The sequence below is a fragment of the Ceratotherium simum genome, chromosome 2 (genome assembly GCF_057802395.1).
Source record: "Ceratotherium simum simum isolate JZ-2026a chromosome 2, ASM5780239v1, whole genome shotgun sequence".
NCBI classification, from domain to species: Eukaryota; Metazoa; Chordata; class Mammalia; order Perissodactyla; family Rhinocerotidae; genus Ceratotherium; species Ceratotherium simum.
The window spans coordinates 94,368,959-94,388,188 of NC_141901.1; the positions used below are offsets into that span (position 1 = coordinate 94,368,959).

At 37.3% G+C, this 19,230-nt stretch overlaps 1 protein-coding gene across 1 annotated transcript; it reads left to right on the forward strand.

Annotated features, from left to right (window-relative positions):
* The first annotated feature begins 1,841 nt into the window (after positions 1-1,841).
* INSL5 (insulin like 5) lies at positions 1,842-4,485 on the forward strand. Its single transcript, XM_004431463.2, has 2 exons — positions 1,842-2,016; positions 4,012-4,485. The coding sequence occupies exons 1-2, from the start codon at positions 1,842-1,844 to the stop codon at positions 4,242-4,244; spliced, it is 408 nt and encodes a 135-aa protein (XP_004431520.1). The 3' UTR covers positions 4,245-4,485.
* The last annotated feature ends 14,745 nt before the right edge of the window (positions 4,486-19,230 follow it).

A 19,230-nucleotide genomic window follows, 5' to 3' on the forward strand; every position in this document is an offset into this window, starting at 1 on the left:
AGAGGGGACCAGGGGGATCAAGTGGGGTGATAGCAGGTTTCAGAGGTACCAGAGTGCCTCTGACATCCAGAGTAGGGATCGTCACTCGGCTGAATACTCCTCTCTTGGGTTGTGCAGAAGCCCCGCCCATCGTCACTGATCACAGTCTCACTGCGGTGCTATGTTAAAACTAGCATTATCAAGATGAGCCATATAAGTCTCCCAAGAAGGGAAGAACCTGGTAATAAATGGCCGAATAATTGGTGATGTTGCCAGTGTGCTAGACTTGCTCGTGCAGATGCCCGTCTGGAGTTGATACATGACAGAGATTCATCTGCAATTTTGACCCATCAAAAGATGAGATCGCTCCATCTGATGTCAAAACCGTTTCTGCTGCTTTGATCACTTTCTTAGCAAATGACCCCTCTTTGTCCCAGTTGAGGAAGCCCGAAACCTAAGTACCATTTCTCACTGCTCTCTCCCCTTCACCAAGCCTGATACCCAATCAGTACCAAGCCCTCCTATTTTTTGAATATTCATCTGCCCGGTCCTCTCTGCCTTGACCTTAGTTTAGGCCACCATCGTGTCTCATCTAAATTATTGCAAAAGCTTTCTCTGTTTCTCCTGCCTCAAATCTTGTCTCCCTTAATCCATCCTCCATACTGCAGCCAGAGGGGTGGAGAAAGTAACAATTCTTTGAAGTAGTAGGTCTATTTTCAGAGTCAGAAATGCTTTCAATTAAAGCATCGATTATCTTGTTCTGTTTTCCAGCTTCCCTACAGAAGAACATCGATGTAACAGGAAGTATGGGTGATATGATCTTGATTATAGGCCGAAGTGAATATTTTTTAACCAGAGATTACAGACAAGGAGTCAACAAAATCAACTAAATAATTATTTGTTCAATTTGCTAAAAAGTGAGTCAACAATTCTTTAAGCTCCCAAACTCCAGCATTCACAGTTTAGGGAAGAGCTATGCAAGAACCAGTGCTTTCAGAAGCTTTACCAGAGAGAAATCTTATTATTTACCTGCTTGGGGTTATGGATTCAATTTTCTATCAGAAAAATGTGTGTTGATAAAGACATACCTACATCATGGAGTGAAGGGTAACAAGGAAAATTCTAGTTAGAGGAATTCTCTTGAATTCTAAAGGAAAGTTCTCTTTTCTGGCCCACCCCAATGGTGAGGGAAGAAGGCAATCAACAATTATTGACTTTATTTTGTCAAGTAGGATACACATTATCTCATTAGCTCTATATCGTAGTTACTATCATCAGTACAATTTTATAGAGAAAGACCTTGGGGAGGTTAATATCTTGATTACAACTCTAGATCTGGTAAGTGAGAAACCAAGATTCAAACCCAAAACATGAAAACCCGAATTCTTAAGTGTGCTTTCTCACCGCTTTGACATAGCTAGTGCTTTCAATACTCACAAAACCCTTATGAGACAGGCTTTCCCATTCTAGAGACGTGCTTATTGAGGTTGAAAGAGTTTAAAACTTGCCCTATGTCTCTCGGTAAGTGGCAAGGCTGACGTTGAAACTCATACTTGGCTACTTCCAAAGTCTACATGTTTTCCTGATGTCTCCCAAGAGAGTGTTCTGTTTATTGTCTCATGGACGCAGCTAATGGTAAGTGATGGTGTTCAGAAGTGACTGAATAACTAGCAATAATCATAAAAGCTCATTAGCAAAACTTCATGGTGTAACTTATGTGCTTAGCAAATATTGTTAAAATGAGGTTCTGACCAATAAAATGTCTGGAAAGTTAGTATAAATTGGACAAGAGTGTGAGGGTAACTCCAAAACTTGATTTGGCAATATTCACTGTGTCAGATTCTCACTCAGTCCTCCGCAAAATGAAGGGCTGCGTTGTCACCTTATTTCTTCTCTCTGTCCTACTTGCCATCTCAGAAGTGAGGAGCGAGGAGTCCATGAAGCTCTGCGGGCTGGAGTACGTAAGAACGGTCATCTACATCTGTGCCAGCTCCAGGTGGAGACGGCAACTGGAGGGGCTCCCTCAGGCCCAGCAAGGTAACATGAACTCATGTGACGCCTTCATCTATTTTTTTTTTCAGGCTTATTTTAGTAACTGTTTTTCTAATTACTGTTCAACCACTTCTCTATCAATTTCGGGAGTTAATTATCAAAATAAACTGAATTTGGTTTTGGAAAGAGGTGAGCTTGCTACCTTTCAAAATATAGGGACCTTGTTTTCTGTAGTCTTCAGCTTGAAATCATTTGATTGCATAACAACTTTGATGAGCTCAGCATCTGTGGCAGGTGCTCTGGGGCACAGAGAGAATCACGTGATTTCAAGGGGCATGATGGAGTAGCAAGGTTTTCACACAGGGATAGTTATAGACCATGATAAGTTGGAATTCAGGCAGGTGCCAGAAGGATGGAAGGAAGGAATCTAACTTTTATTGAGCACGTAAAGTGCCAGGCAATTTCATGTGCAACATTTCATTCAGCCTTCCCAAAAGTATCCTGCTGAGTAAGTAATATGACAATCACTTACCATTTTACCAAGGACAAAATTGTTCACCCAGCTAGTAAGCAGTGTGGCTAGGAAGCAAACCAGGTCTTTCTGGCTTCAAGAGCAGAGGTCTTTTGTATTCTCTACTGCATCTCAGGTGGGGAAAAGACGATGGTGGATGCTGTAGTAAATGACAGCATTGTGGAGGCAGTGGTATTTGACAGAGACCTAAAGGATGCACAGGATTTGAGGAGTCATGAGGAGTGGGATGAAGTGGGGTGGGAATTCTAGCCATAGGAATTGTCTGACGGAAATTTTGGAGGTGGGAATGAACCTAATAATGTGTTTCAGAAATAGTGAGGGAACTGACTTCACGGCATTCCTTCGTTTTTCAATTCAAGTAGCTTAGAAGTTTGACTGGAATTCTGTCCATTAATCCTATATTAAAGTGTGAAATAAAATTTATTTAAGATTCTATTTTAATAATCAATTGTGTTGGTTATGTTTTATAATAAAAAGTAAAAAAGGAAAACGTGATTACATAACAAATGTAGCAACCACATATGTGATTGCAAAGGTTTCAATTTGGTTTAAAATTACTTTGGTAAACAAAAAGATTTTGGAAAATGACCCACAGTTTTCATATTTTGGTGGGCTAATGTCTTAAAAAATCATGAACTTACCATTCCCACTTTAATGTTGAGAGGTTCGTAGTTACTAGATGTTAACAGAAATAATGAGTTTTAAATCTTAAGAGAGTAAGCATAATTTATCATAATTTATCATTCTCTGGATTAGCAAACCAAATACACTAGAAAAAAATACATCCAGAATATCTTTGAAACACATGGGGCAGTGGAATGGGTGTCTGTCTGTATAAGGCTATCTCTTTTTGACATCACTGACATATAATACTGTTTATTTAACCTTTCACAGGCTTTCAGAGTGTTTTCCCATACATTATTTAGTTGATCAATTACTGGTTTACAATCAGCATTTATTCCTCTAAGATTCCCTGGTACCGCCAGTGTGCTAAGGTACTGATAAGTAAGTCTGAACGAAGTTAAAGTGAGAGAGGCTTATATGTGGACTTTGGGAACAACACTGATAAAAACAGTGGGGCCACTTTTTATTTTCAGACAGAGGTTTAAATCTCCACTTCCCTCCTTACCGATCGGCTTTGCAACACACAGGGTTGATTTTTGTTTGCATGTTTCTTGTTTATAGCATGTAACTAATCCCTCTAGAAGCTGCTGGTCGTTGAGCAGAGGTGGCCAGTAAAACAGAAGTCCAGCCCTGACTCGGCCACTCACTGGGTGGTTACGTCTGTCCTCTGCACTCACGTTTCTCTTCTGTAAAATGAGGGGGTGGAGATGACTGAGTTCTCCCCAAAAGTCTAGTCTCTCTGAAACCCCAGAACAATGTTAAAAAGAAAATCATGTGTAGGATTCAATTTCCTTTCAGAAATCACATGCATTTCCCCCAAAGTAGAACTTGGTTGCTGCCTCTGTCAGGGCCCGCTAAGGAAGGATTGTTTTTCTCTTCCACAGCTGCGACAGGAAACTACCTCCAGCTCCCGAGTGAACTCGAGGTTTCTGAGGAAAGCAGAGCACAAAACCTCCTGAAGGTGGACTCCTTAGGGGAGGAAAGCCTTCAGGGTGGACAGCTGGCCACTGAAGGGCTTTGGGGGTCAAAGAAGCGTTCAGTGATGTCCAGACGGGACCTGCAAACGGTGTGCTGCATGGACGGCTGTTCCATGACGGAGCTGAGCGCTCTTTGCTAAGACGAGCGAATCCCCAGTGGCACACGTTGAATCACAGCGTTTACTACCCAGTACAACACTTACATCGTGTCATTACAATAATGGCTTTGGGGTAGGCAATCTTTCTTTCCTAAAAGTTGTGGAAGAATGGCTAAAACCACAATGAAGTCTGTTTTCTCCCTTTGCCAAGGTGAATGCACTGTTCTTTTCAAATTTTAACTAATTCTTTGAAATTTCAAATGCTCTGCAAAATTGCAATAAAAATGCCATAAACCAAGCTCACTGTGATTTTTCCCTTTTTAAGACAATTTTAAATAACTTTAAAATAGTAAACAAAAAATGCTAATGGTAGAAAAACCTAAAAAATAAGCATAAAAAGAAAATAAAAATCAACTATTACCTCACCATCCAGAAATAACTATCCACTCTGAACTTTGGGGTTATCGTATATTATTCCTGAAAATTTAAACAATGATTCATGGTCAAGTGTAAGAATCTAAACAAAGTCCTTTTCTCAAAGGACCTTCGAGTGCTCAGCAAATGTTTCCCAATGTCTTGCAGCCCTTCCACAGCCCACCTGAGAGTAGCCAGGGCCCGAATGTATCAGTCAGGTCCCGCAGGCAGCAGAAATCCAGAAACGTTTGAGTAATATGCTCCTGCCTTTCGTCGGGGTCGCCCTGGTTTTGCCTCCCTAGCGCTGAGATAAAAGGACGTTCCATTCTCATTCTGGAAGTTGAGAAACTGAACCCAGATAGCCACGTCTTGTAACACAATAGGATGTCTTCACAGATAAAAAGACTAAGATGTCGTCAAAACTATGTTTTCGTTTCTAACTCTGACAGCCAGCTCCCCAGTGGGTTGGAACAATAGTCAGCCTCTCTGTTCAACTGAAGTGCTGTTTCATTAACACTACAGCCTGTATTTGAGATCCACCTACTACATATCGGGGCCTTAAACTGTGTCAAGGCCTTGTTGGTGGGGTTGACACACTTATTTCATGCACTTGTTGCTGGGAACCTACGAGGACTGGATAGTACTTGACTACCGTTTTGCAGACAGTGAGGCTCAGTGGAATTAAGTAAACGTATCCTCAGTCACACAGCTAAGGAGGTGGTGTCACTGGATCCACACTTAGGCTGCTTAGCATGAATCAAGGCAGTCACAGCAAACCATACGGGTGGTCGATGTATTGGTTACCACCGGGTACTGCCTGTTTGTTTGTTTTCTAAAGTCCGTTTCATGGAAGAGTGTCCTTGAGGAAGCAGTGAATCTCAACCCTTGAGTACATGTCTTTTCAATATTCTGGGCGATGAAATGGGAAGACTGCGTGACGCGCTTTTGCAACATACTGAAGTATGACAGTTGTCTCAAGGAAAAGCACTTAGGTGACTGAGTTGTGAGCTTCAAACTAGTCGTCTTTTCCATGAAGCACCTTTTTTTTTTTTCAAAGAAAAACTGAAACATTGTGGTTATTCAGATTTGGGTATTTGAAGTTAAATGAAATAAGATTCGAAAATGAATAAACTGAGCCTGTCACTTCAAGGGCAACAACTGACAGTATTTGTTCCTGGTGATAAAATTGAAGCTTACAAGCAATTTTGGAAAACTTTTATCCATCACCATGAGCATCAGTGGTGATATCAATGAATTTTATTTTTTGATATTGTGTAATGAAATTTGTCAACATTTGGAAGATCTGCATAACTCAATGAACCAATATTTTCAAAATGATCAATACATACTGATATTACAAAATTACACACTGATATTGCAAAAATATTCCAAAATCATGGATGAGTAAAAGATCCACTCAAAGTGCAAAATAAAGACTTTTAATTTAATAGTACGAAAAATTCATTGATATAGTTTCAGAGTTTACATTGCAACTAACCCTCAATAAACAGCCACTTGTCGAATTTTAGTATAATATCAAAAGAGAATACAAAAATTATCTAAAAAGATGATTAAAATAATCTTTTGTTTTCCAACTAAATATCTATGTGAGGTTGAATTTTTTTCATGTATGTCAACCAACACAACACACAGCAACATATTGAATGCAGAAGCCAATACGAGAATCAAGCTTATTTTATAAAGCCAGTCGTTAGAGACTTGCAAAAATATAAAATAGTGCCACTCTTCTCACTAAATATTTTTTGTTTTTCGCAAATATAGATATTTTTCATAAAATATGTTATTTGTGTTAACATGTGGTGGATTTATTGTTATTTTTAAATGAGTTAATAAATTTTTTTTAATTTCTCAGTTTTAAATTCCACTACAACAAACATCAATAAATTCAACCCATTTAAACAAAAGCTCTTTGAAGCTCTTAATGATTTTTAAGAGTGTAAAGGGTTCTGAGACCAAAAAGTTTGAGAACTGCCATTCTATAATATGTATTTTTTGAGATTCCATCAATAGATATTCAAGTCGTTTGCAGTATTTGCCATTACAAATGAAGATGCAATAAACAGACTTCTTTATATACCCTTACATACTGACACCGTTATTTCAATGGGTTAGCTTATCAAGTTGCTGGGGAAAAGGGTATGTGTGTTTTTTTCAATATATTTGTATTAGTTATTATTTATTTCTTATATACTTATTAATTATTATAAATCTATCTATATAATTTATATACATAGAGAAACAAAGAAGAAAAATGGGACCTCGTCTCTTCACTTCAAGAAATCCTTTAGCCACTTTTTTAGGGAAAAAAATGATAATGCATATATAAGGTTGTATGTATTATAAAATAAAACAAAAGTTTCACTTTCTTTTATTTGGTTCTAAAATAATAGCATAACCTTTATTAAGAGTTTCTTGTAATTTCTGCCAGAAACAAAAGTCATGTTTATACTGAATTTATGTAGTATAGCTACAAATATAGTTAGCCTGCTCTATATCTCAGTGTCTTGTCTATCTTTATCTATCAATCTCTCTATCATCTATCTATCTAATCTATCTATCACCTATCTACCTATTTATCTCTCTATAGCAGAGACTTTTAGCTGTCCACCAAAATTTCTTCTCTTTCTCTTGAGCACACAGCTAGACTACATTTCTCAGTCTCCTTTGCAGTCACGTGTGATCATATGACTGAGTTCTAGCCAATTAAATGTGAGTAGTAGTCATAAGTGCCACTTGCAAGACAAGTCCTTAAAATCTCTCATCTTCTCTCTCAACTTAGCAAGCAATAACCTTTGAGTTGTTTCATGTTTTTTTTTTTTGTGAGGAAGATCAGCCCTGAGCTAACATCCATGCTAATCCTCTTTTTGCTGAGGAAGACCGGCTCTGAGCTAACATCTATTGCCAATCCTCCTCCTTTTTTTTTTTTTCCCCAAAGCCCCAGTAGATAGTTGTATGTCATAGTTGCAAATCCTTCTAGTTGCTGTATGTGGGACTCGGCCTCAGCATGGCCGGAGAAGTGGTGCGTTGGTGCGCGCCCGGGATCCAAACCTGGGCCGCCAGTATTGGAGTGCGCACACTTAACCACTAAGCCACGGGGCCGGCCCTGAGTTGTTTTATGTTTGATTCTATTTTTTTATAGTAGTTAACCTATTCTAATATAATACCTACTGAATCTATCATCCTAATTTATACAAAAAGAGATCATAATACTGTCTTACATCTTCCTCTTGTTTTAATATCTCTTATTTAAAATATTTATTTGAATATTTATTAATATTTAAAAATATGTATTAATGTAAATAGTTAATATTACTTCAATAACATCCTAGTATGTGTATTTTAATTTAAAAACATACCAAGAGACTACCATCTAAGAAGTTTGTATTAATTCGGATTCTCACTAGAAATTCATTTATGAGAGTGCCTATTTCTCTAAACCCTCACTGGTCCATGATGTTATCACACTTGCAAAAATTTGCAGTTCTTATAGGTGAAATATTGAATATCATTTTTGGTTTTACTTGCATTGTCGTGACTATGATCACCTCTCACATTTATGGGACACATATTTCCTTTTTTGTAAATTTGTCTGTTCATATCCTTTGCCCATTTATTTATAACAGTTTTCTTATCAGTACAAGATCTGTCTTTTCCTTTATGGTTTCTGGATTTCCTATTTTGCTTAGGATGATCTCCCTGACTGCAAGGTTGTGCAAGATCTTACTAAATTTTATTCTAATAATTTTATTTTGTATCCTTTGCATTTAAATTTAATCCATCTTACATTTATTTGTATAGTGTGAAGTGTTCAATTTTTATTTTCTTCCAAGTGGACAAAATATTTTTCCTGCATCATTTATTAAATAAACCATTCTTTTCCCATGGAAATTTCATGTCACTTTAGTCTTATGTTGTTTCCATTATATTGGGAACTGTTACAGGGCCTTTATTCTGTTCACTGCTTGATTTATCCTGAATTAGCCCCATACTATTTCAATTGTAAATTCATAAGGAAAGCTGTCCATCATTAGGTTTTTTTGGAATTTTCATTGCTCTTATGGGACATTTATTCTTCCATATGGATTTTATAATCATGTTATCTTGTTCCAAAAAATATCTTATTGGAATTATGATTAGAATTGCATTAAATTTATACTAATATAGGAAACATTATATTCTATGATATTAAGAATTCCTATCTAAAATATGTTACTATAATAACATAGTATTTTATTCCTTTTAATAACTTTTTATAATTTCAATTATGTAGGTCTTTTGTACCTTTTTATCTACCACTTTTATTTGCCACTGTGAATGAGAAATTTCTCCCATGTTCATTTCTAAATGCTTGTTGCAGTACAAAGAAAAATCTTGATTTTTGTATATTCATCTTATCTCCAGCCACCTTGTACAATTATTTTGTTAAATTTAATGGCTGCTTTACTAGTCTATCCCAGATTTTCTAGGTATATGATATTATCATGAACTAATAAAAAGGTAATTTTATCCATTCCAATATTTAAGCCAATTGCTTCATATTCTTGTCTTCTTTACATGTTTGGAGGATTCACTAGTGACGTCATCAAGACTTGGAGTTCTCTTTGTAGAAAGGTTTTCAATTTCAGATCCAATTTATTTTACAGACGTAGGAATATTAAGATTTTATATTTTCTCCTGAACCAATTTGGTGATTGTGTTTTTTAAGGAACTTGTCCATTTCATCTAAGTTGTTGAATTTATTGGCATAAATTCTTCGTAATATCCTCTTATTATCTTTTTACTTGGGGACTTTTTACATGATAGATCTTTACTTTTCCAATCTCCTTAGTAGTTATTGATCTTTTCAAATATTCTATCATTTTGAGGGTTAATATAGATAGTTTATACATTACTCAGAATTCTTCTAGAGTTTCAAATTTGCACCATAGCAACCACTAGGCTTTCCTTTAGTGTACGTGTCTTTGGTTTCAATGACTTATATTTAACACTTATAAATGTCAATCATATTATCGGTGTCTATTCAGATTTCAGTGTGTATAATATATCTAGTGCAAGAATCACTACTCACCACTATTTTCTCTTCCTGACACACAGTTTCTAATCAATAAATATATATAGGTTGAATGAATAAAATAATCATATATTTTTCCTAATATTATATATTTATGTTCTACTTTCTCCTTAATTAAGCTTGCTGATAGGGGGAGGAGGGTGTTTTCATTTCATTCGTCTTTTGAAAGAGGATATTTATTTTTTATTAGCTTTTAAAATTTTATTTCATTTGATCTTTTGTCTATATATGTCTCCCCCTTATTTTATTTGTTTTGTTTATTTTTAAATGCTTTCTTGATTACTAATATTATTTCTTTCCTTTTTTATTTACTAAAGTGTGTAAGTCTAAAAATATACTTCCAAATGTGTCTTTAGCTCTGTCCATGGGTTTGATTATGAAGCATTCACTTCCTCATTATATTCTAAATTATTTGCAGTTTTAGTTTTGCTTTCATCTTTTACTTAGGAATTATTTGGGAGAGTGTATCATAATTTCAAAATAATACAATTTTACTTTCTCTTAGTCACCTATTAATTATTGATTTGTAGTTTTAGAAGCTTATGATCAAAGAATAAGATCTACAAATTCTCTGATTTTTGGAATTTAATAAAGTTTTTTGGGGCGCCAAATCATCAATTTTTTAAAAAATTCCAGGTATATAACATACAGTTGATGCTGTGACTGTTGGCTGTTAACAGCTCACATCCCCTTTTTTAGAGAATCGCCCTGGCCAAATGGGGGTGTCTCACTAGGGATTTTATGTGCTCGTCTCTCTGTATCCCTTCCCCTCCCAGGGATCAAACAACAGCTACTAACTGACTTACACAGAGTGCAAAAGGCTGGCCCCTTTTGTCAATGTGGTGCAGCCTCAGCTCCAGGGCTCCCTGTGTGACCAGGCTGAAGCCAAACTCCAGCCAAAATCACCTGCTCACTTAGTTCCCGCCCATCCTGCTTTCCTTTCTCTCTTATCACAACACTCCCTCAGTGTCTCAGGCTCTGTTCTGGGGAATCTACCTGTATTGGTTTCCTAGGCCTGCCATAACAAATTACCACAAACTAGGAGACAGGAGAAATTTATTCTCTCGCAGTTCTGGAGGTTAGAAGTCCAAAATCAAGGTGTCATCAGGGCCATGCTCTCTGAAGCTTCTGGGGTTCTTCAGAGAGGTCTGTTCCATGCTTCTCTTAGCTTCAGTGTTGCCTGTAGTCCTTGGCATTCCTTGACTTGTAGACACTTCACTCCCATTTCTGCCTCTGTTGTCACATGGCGTTCTCCTCTCTGTCTCTGTGTCTCTTTTCCCTTCTTATAAGGACACCACTCATGTAGGCTACCTTACTCCAGTATGACCTCATCTTAACCTACATCTTAATTATATCTGCAAAGACCATATTTCCAAAAAAGGTCAGATTCACAGGTATCAGAGGTTAGGAATTCAACATACATTTTTGGGGGACAAGACTCAACCCGCAACACTGACCTAACACATTAGATAAAAATGTGTATTCTCTATTTTAGGGTATATCCTTCTCTCTATGTAACTACTAAGTCAAGTTCCTTTTTTTACATCAGTAAAACCCTCCATATCTTGCTTATTTATTTCCCTATTTGATCTGTCAGATTTTGTAAAAGAAAGATTAAAATCTCATAATTTAATTGTGATTTATAAGGGTCTTTCATGTCTAGGCATTTTTACTTTATGTTTATGACTGTAATTATTGAATGCATAAAGATTTATTCTTGTTATGCCCCCTTTCAAACTCTACCTCTATTATTAAGTAGCATATTTCTTTGTTTTGTTAAACATTTTTAAATTTTGAAATTTGCTTTCCTAATATCAATATTATTTTACTTGCTGTCATTTGATATACGAAATTTGATGATTGTTTTACCTTATTTATGAACTATATCCTTTATTATGATGTGATATTGTATTAGTCAGCTGAGGCTGCTGCCAGAAAATACCACAGACTGGGTGGCTTAAGCAACAGAGATTTATTTTCTCATAGTTTTGGAGACTAGAAGTCCCAGATCAGGGTCTGGCAGGGTCGGTTTCTGGTGAGAGCTCTCTTCCTGGCTTGGAGACAGCCACCTTCTCACTGTGTCCTCATATGGCCTTTCCTCAGTGTGTGCACATGGACAAAGAGACAGAATCACTCTCTTCCTCTTCTTATACGGTCATGAATTCCATCAGAGAAGAATCTCACCCTTATGACCTCATTTAATCTTAATCACTTCCTGATGACCTTATCTCCAAATATAGTTACATTGAGGATTAGAACTTCAGCATATGAATTTGGAGGGACACAATCCAGTCCACACCAGATATCATCCTTTTTTCTACTTAATGCCTTTGGCCTTGAAATTTGCTTTGTCTAATAGTAATATTGACAAGGTCTTTTCATTTATGTTTCTGTGGTATATCTTTGGCCAAAATTTCAAATTTAATTGAAATTTAATTTTAATCTTTCTTTGTCTCTTGGTTTTTAGTGTGTTTCTTAAAATCACATATGGCTGGCTTTTATTCATTAATTCAATCTGATAGGGCTATGAAGCCAATTCACATTTAATGAGTGACATTTGATATACTTGATTATATTCTATATAATTATATTTATTTTAATTTTTTTGTTTGCACGGCTAATTCCCCTTTCTCATTTGTTAATTTAGAATGCTACTGTGCTTCTCTATTTCATTGGTGGTCACTTTCCACTTTCTATTAGACATATTAAAATCTCTACTTCTCTATTATGATTCCAATTCCCCCACTGCTCTAAGATGAATCCTTTAGAGCCAGCGTGGTCAAACTACGGCCCATGGGTCAAATGTGCCCTACCATCTGATTTTGTACGGCTCACATGCTGGAAGGGTTTTTACTTTTTAAATAGTTGAAAAAAACTCAAAGGAAAAATAACTTCATGATATATGAGAATTACATAAAATTAAACTTTCAGTTGCATAAAGTTTTATTGTAACACAGCCACATTTATTTGGTTACTTATTGTCCATGTTTGCTTTTGTGCTTGGACGGCAGAGTTGAGTAGTTGTGACAGAGACCAGATGGTTGACAAAGCTGAAAGTGTTTACTGTCTGGCCTTTACAGCTTGCTGACCTGTGCCTGAGAACATCCTGATTTCCTCAAGTTGACCCAACTCTAGAGTGGGTCCTTAGGAGGCTGTTACTTGTGCATATGAACTGGGTTGCAAATAAGCAATTTTCAGCTGTCTTACTAAAGTAAAATTCTTGTTATAGAATAAATTTCCTGAAAGGAAAATATAAAGATAATTATTTTTATAATTAACTAAAGACATACAGTTTATTTTTGTCTTGTTTCAAAATGAAATAATGGCTCTCAAAGCTTAATATTTCTCATATGAATGCAAAACGATTTCCAGCAGCCCCTGCACAAACCAGGCTGGATAATCTGTGCTTCTGATGGTTAGAGGACCCACCCTCACCGCTGTCTGTGGGAAGCAACAACTTTCCTTTTTTGATCACAAATGGAAAGTGAAGCTTAGTGCTTCCCATACTGGTTATACTCGTTCCTTGCCTCACTAAGTAGGGAAATAGCCTAGCGGGTGGGTGGAGAACCACAAGTTTCAAGTTGTGTCCTGCACTAAAATTTAAAAAAAAAATTGTGTACCATAGAGGAAAAAACCAAGAAGAGATTACAGGAAATTTTTTCAGATACTTTACATATTTAAGCCTCAATAAGCCTTCTAGTAGTATGTGTCCATGCGTGTGAAGAAGGGAAGAGAACACATAAGTTCAAATGGACACTAAGACAGGAAAAAATAAGTGGCAGTGAGCACAAACAGTCAGAGGAACTAAGGAAGCACTGAAGTAGAGGCAAGACATCTGATTGGAAGAAGTATAAAAACAGGCAGAGATTAGCAAAAAGAGGCTAGATTTGGGGACGAATAAGATTTTATAAAGAACGTGCACTTGAGAAATTATGTCATTCAAAAAGAGATTAAAACTTTGAAAAGAAAACAGGTAACTAGGGTATTACATTATGGCGGTGAGCAGAAATTGCTAAAACATATGCTCAGTTCTCAGGAAAACAGGTTCTGCAGGAAGAAATTGGAGGTGGACACTGGCCGCTTTGCCCAAAGCCACCCAGCTAGTAAGAGTTGGAAGATAAAATGAGATGTCTGTCTGTCAAATCTGTGCTAACAAAACAAAACAAAACAAAAACCTACATCACATCACTGCTCAAAAGAAATGAATTCAGAGGAGAGCCAAGGAGGGGTGTGGCTGGAGAAAGGTTTGGCAGGTTGGCCCGGGGGACAACCTCTGCTGTTTGTGAAAGCAGCACATCAGTGGGATAAGAACCAGATGCAGGAGGAGAAAGTAAGAGAAGCAAGGAAGAGCCGAGGCAGGGGGTGTGGGCCGCTTCCTGAAGAATTCCAGGAGCCAAAAAGCATAGTAAATTATCAATAACTATTTAATACTGAGTTTTCTTAAAGCATTTTTTGATATTATCTAGAAAGACAGGTCAAGTTATGGTCCCAACGAGGAAAGTGTTTAGTCTCTAAAGTGCTAGATTTAAAAGTTCTAATTTCTTTAACTTTGCATGTGGGGTAGTTTCTTATTCTTTGTTTTAACAAATTGAAAAAGCACTTAATTAGGTTGTCAGCTAATAGATGATCAATCAAAAATGAGGTTTGGGGCATGTAATCAAAACGGGTTCAAATAATTTAGGGACATTGCTATGAAGAAACTGCTTCTCGTCCATCCACTTCTTTTTTTTTTTTTTTTTTAATTTTATTTATTTATTTTTCCCCCAAAGCCCCATTAGATAGTTGTATGTCATAGCTGCACACCCTTCTAGTTGCTGTACGTGGGATGCGGCCTCAGCATGGCCGGAGAAGCAGTGCGTCGGTACGTGCCCGGGATCCGAACCCGGGCCACCCGTAGCGGAGCGCGCACACTTAACCGCTAAGCCACGGGGCCGGCCCCGTCCATCCACTTCTTTACGTGACCAGGCTATCTCAACGCCCCATAGATCAAAAAAGAGAAATAAAATGAAACGAATGTTGTAAACTGTCTCATGCTAGCAGCAAGTGGTATTCATCCATGCATATGTGAAGCAATTGAAAAAGTCCTGTTTCAATAAAAGACATATTTCCAGAAAAAATAAATAAATAAAAAAATAAAAGTTCTAATTTCTTAACTGTTGTTTTTTAAAACACTCCCATATACTGGATAATTCCCAAGAGTTTTAAAAAAATCAATGAACTGGAGCCAGCCCTGGTGGCCTAGTGGTTAAAGTTCGGTGCTCTCACTGCTTCAGTGGCCTGGCCGTGGAACCACACCACTCGTCTGTCAGTAGCCATGCTGTGGCAGCAGCTCACATAGAAGAACTGGAAGGATTTACAACCAGAATATACAACTAGTTCTAGGGCTTGGGGGAGAAACGAAAAAAAAAAAAAAGAGGAGGATTGGCAACAGATGTTAGCTTTCCCAGAAAAAAAAACAACAACAAAACTATCATGGACCCTTTCCCCCAAAAGTTGAACTTACTCATATATTAAAAAAAAAAAAAAAAAATCAATGAACTGAAGTAGTGCTTAATTTCCCAGCATGTAATCCATTGGGCTCTGTGGTAAGGGCCTCCTGTTATGTTTTCTTTAAATTTGGTCTATTAACAATGACAACAGACAACAGCATTGACACTTCCATTCAAGATGTTAATTTTTTTTGATGAGGAAGAGTGGCCCTGAGCTAACATCTGTGCCAATCTTTCTCTATTTTTGCACGTGGAACGCTGCCACAGCACGGCTTGATGAGTGGTGGGTAGGTATGTGCCTGGGATCCGAACCCAGGAACCCCGGGCTGCCAAAGCAAAGCGCACAAACTTAACCACTACACCACTGGGCTGGCCCCAATGCTAATGTATTTTTGAGAGAATCTTCACGTTTCTTATGATGCCTGACAAATAGAAATGGATCATATAGAAATTTTTTAAATGAAGAAAAAAAGAAAGGCATTTAATTTTGGTTTTGGGAGAAAATTTCTCTCTTGATTTTAGGAGAGGATTTCCTCCCGACATTCTCAGAGTTAACTGAACTTTCAGTAATTTGCTATTAGTACTGACTACAGGTGCTGAAACCACTGCTACTGAATATTTTCTAAAGCGGGAGGGAGATGTTAGGTCTCAATTTGGATGACTGCCAAGTCTAAATCCCTCACCTTGATGCTGTCATTCAGCTGAAGCCCCACTTTTTCAGCTGCCTGAGGCTATCTCCATCTGAATGTCCCATTATTAACTTAAATTCAACAAGTACAAAATCAAACTTGGTATTTCGGTCCTCAAATTCTCCCTGCTGACTTCCTTACTTTTGCTGACAGGCCCACTGATCCAGCTACGCAGACTCACACGCTGAACTGCAATCACAGGAGCCTCCATCAGGGCTTCCTGTCAGGACTGTGCTGTGAGGAGCTTAGCAAATATATGTGTTTAATTCTCACCAAAACCCCGTGAGGTAGGTCCCAGCGTTCTCGTGACTCTCCTTTAAGATGGGGAAGCTGCGGCTTAGTGAGGTTAGTAATTTATTTACAGTCACTTAACTAGTGACGGACACAGCAGGACTCAGCCCTGAGACTGCGAACACTCAGAGCTTGAAACCTGCAACCGCCTTGCTGTGTTGCCTTAGAGTCACCTCTCACTCCTCCTCCTCCTCCTTTGCCCGATCATGAAGACTTTTTCCCTAAAATGTCCTCTACAACTATCCTCTCCTTTCCATTTTCAATGCCACCACTGGCATTGAGTTCGGCCTCTCCTCATCTCTCATCTCTCCTAAGTGGTCTTCCTGCACTTTGCTGATGACTCATCTTCTTAAAGAGTCACTTCTTGTACACCTTTAGCCTAATGAAACGTCTTCGATGACTACCCATGGTCTGAGTGCTGTTGTCTGACTCAGACATCCAGGTTACCACGTACGCTTCCAATCTTAGCTCTAACCACTCATCTTCAGGAACACTGGGTTTCATCCAGTCTAGACTACTTTCTGTGTTCTGATCTCCTCTGTCTGTTGAAATTCTACTTATCACCTTCACAGTCTAGATTAAGTGCTACTTCCTTCATGAAGCCTCCCCTGATTCCCTTAATCAGTCAAAGATATTCTGGAATTTTCATATGAAAACCTACCCTAGCCTGTACTGTGGTCACTTGTGGACTTATCATGCTTATAGGATCCTAGTTCCTCTAGGGTTGAACTTGTGTCACTCTTATCTTTGTAGTTGGTAGTTATGTAGCATCGTGTAATCAGTGCACATGATTCTTGCTTAAAAAATGAAGACGTATTACATTTTATCGTTAGATGCTGACAGGATATGTAACCCACGTACTCAAGATGTTTTCAATCTAGTAAGGGAAATAAAACTATTATTCGAAAATTAGCAAGAGAACACTCAGAAACTCAACTACGAGAGTGATGAAAGGACAGAGAGAACGGGAGGGAGGAAAAGGTGGAGAAGGACTTAGAGAAAAGTTGAGACCCGCGTTTGATGCTGAAAAGTGAAGAAAGTTGCTGTAAGTGGAAGGGTGTGTTCTGAGGTAGGGAAAAGCATGAGGGAGGGCTCTGAGGTAGGGATGGGCATGGCAGGTCTGGCAAGAAGGATGGCACTTTAGGAACACCCACTGAGAAGGAAAAATACCAGGAAAGTTCAAGTTGTTTCAAAGTAAAAGCTCCCTCAAGTTCACAGTGTCATTTCTTTTTTAAAAAACATTAATTTTTAAAATCAAAATATAATTGACATAACATTGTATAAGTTTAAGGTGTATGGCATGTTGACTTGATACATTTATATATTGCAATATGATTACCATCATGGCATTAGCTAACACATCCATCAAAATTTCCTATCACAAAGCTTTTTGTGATAACTAGCATTCTTCCAAGTTAATCATAATTAGTGAGTTTTTACTGAATATTTTTATACTGCTATATAATTGCTAGAAGTCATCATTGACTATCTGAATTATAGTACATGGCAATATGCTGGCAAACTGCTTCCTTTTCTGCTTTTCAACTGCCATCATGATTTAAGGTTTTGATTCCTAACACAGCCTCGCACAGATGGTAAGAAGTGATCTCATGGATGAGATTCTAGAACTCTAAAAAAATAAAGCCATTTTTATAATGAACTTTCTACATGCTAAAGGATTTTCTTCACTCTGATTTATCCCTGCAAAACTGCTATATGATTGCCCCTGCTATTGTTCCAAGAGGGGAGCTGTTCACAGACGTGTAATGAAAATATGAAGCTCATTTCTTACTGTACTTATGATCTAATCCACACTCAAAACTGGCCCTTGGAGATTGACAAATATAGGTTGTGATAAATTATTACACAGACCTATTCCCACCAAGGCACTAACAGAAAAAATAATGAAAATTGACTAATTCATTTTGAAAAGCTACCTAAAAAGCCAGAACAAGTAGAAGGAAAAGAATTTAAAAAGTATACTATTTTTTTTTTCTTTACTACGTGTCGCTTTGGGGAAAAACAGGACATCAACACATTTTAAAACTATAAAGCATTGACTGTTCTCCCAGTTGTTAAATTCTTTTCCATGTGAATTACACATCACTCTTTCCTCAGGACTCAGCGTTGCTAATTTTCTCCATATGTGTGCAATTTGTCTTTGACCTTTCTCAAACGTCCTCTAGGCAGTCCACTTACCATCCAAGAACAACGCCACAGCATCCTTTTATGGGCTGAAAGCTCCATAAAAATAAATGATCCATGGCACAAGCTACATCAACCAGCAGAATAATAAGCTATTTCAGCCCTGTAAATTTTAGTGCCATCCATTCAAAACCACACTGGGTCACTTTAGTATTAAATTCATAGGAACAAAATAGTAAATACACATGTTTTATTTGTTAAGCTGCCAGCTATATATTTTGTGTAAAAGTTTGTTGGCCTAGGAAAACCTATTCAAAGGCACATCAGGCAGTGTATATTTAAAAGCAGTATCTCTTTCCAATACATGATTTTATGTGCCACAGATACACTTACTATTAAGCATCATGTATATTTAATATCACAACGTTTACTTCGGTGCCCTAAAAAGCTTTTGTTCACTTTATAGTTTCCATTATTGAAGAGCCAACACTCAGTTCTCCCACAATTTTCTAAGTGCAGGCAATCCACACGAGCTTCCAGTTTGAGCTAGCAGCCCCGTGGGACTACGGTAATTGTTATGAAATCATTAATTCTACCTCAGCAGTTTCAACTGTCAGGTACATGTAACAATAATTGCAGTTAATGAATGCTGCTCGATTTATTAAGGACAAAATGAAAACCAGTATTCTTTTATATGCAGCACTGAGACATATTAACATTTGTGTATACTGTGTTGAATATTCTACTGTCATTTATTAGTCAGGGTATATAGCCATGTTTTTAAAACATTTCTCTTCATTAAAAAACAATGCAGGAAATTCTAAGTCTCAAATTAAAGAGTAATTAAAATAATTAGTACCAAAAGTAATGTTTAATAAGAATCTATGTCTATGAAAAAACAATCCAGC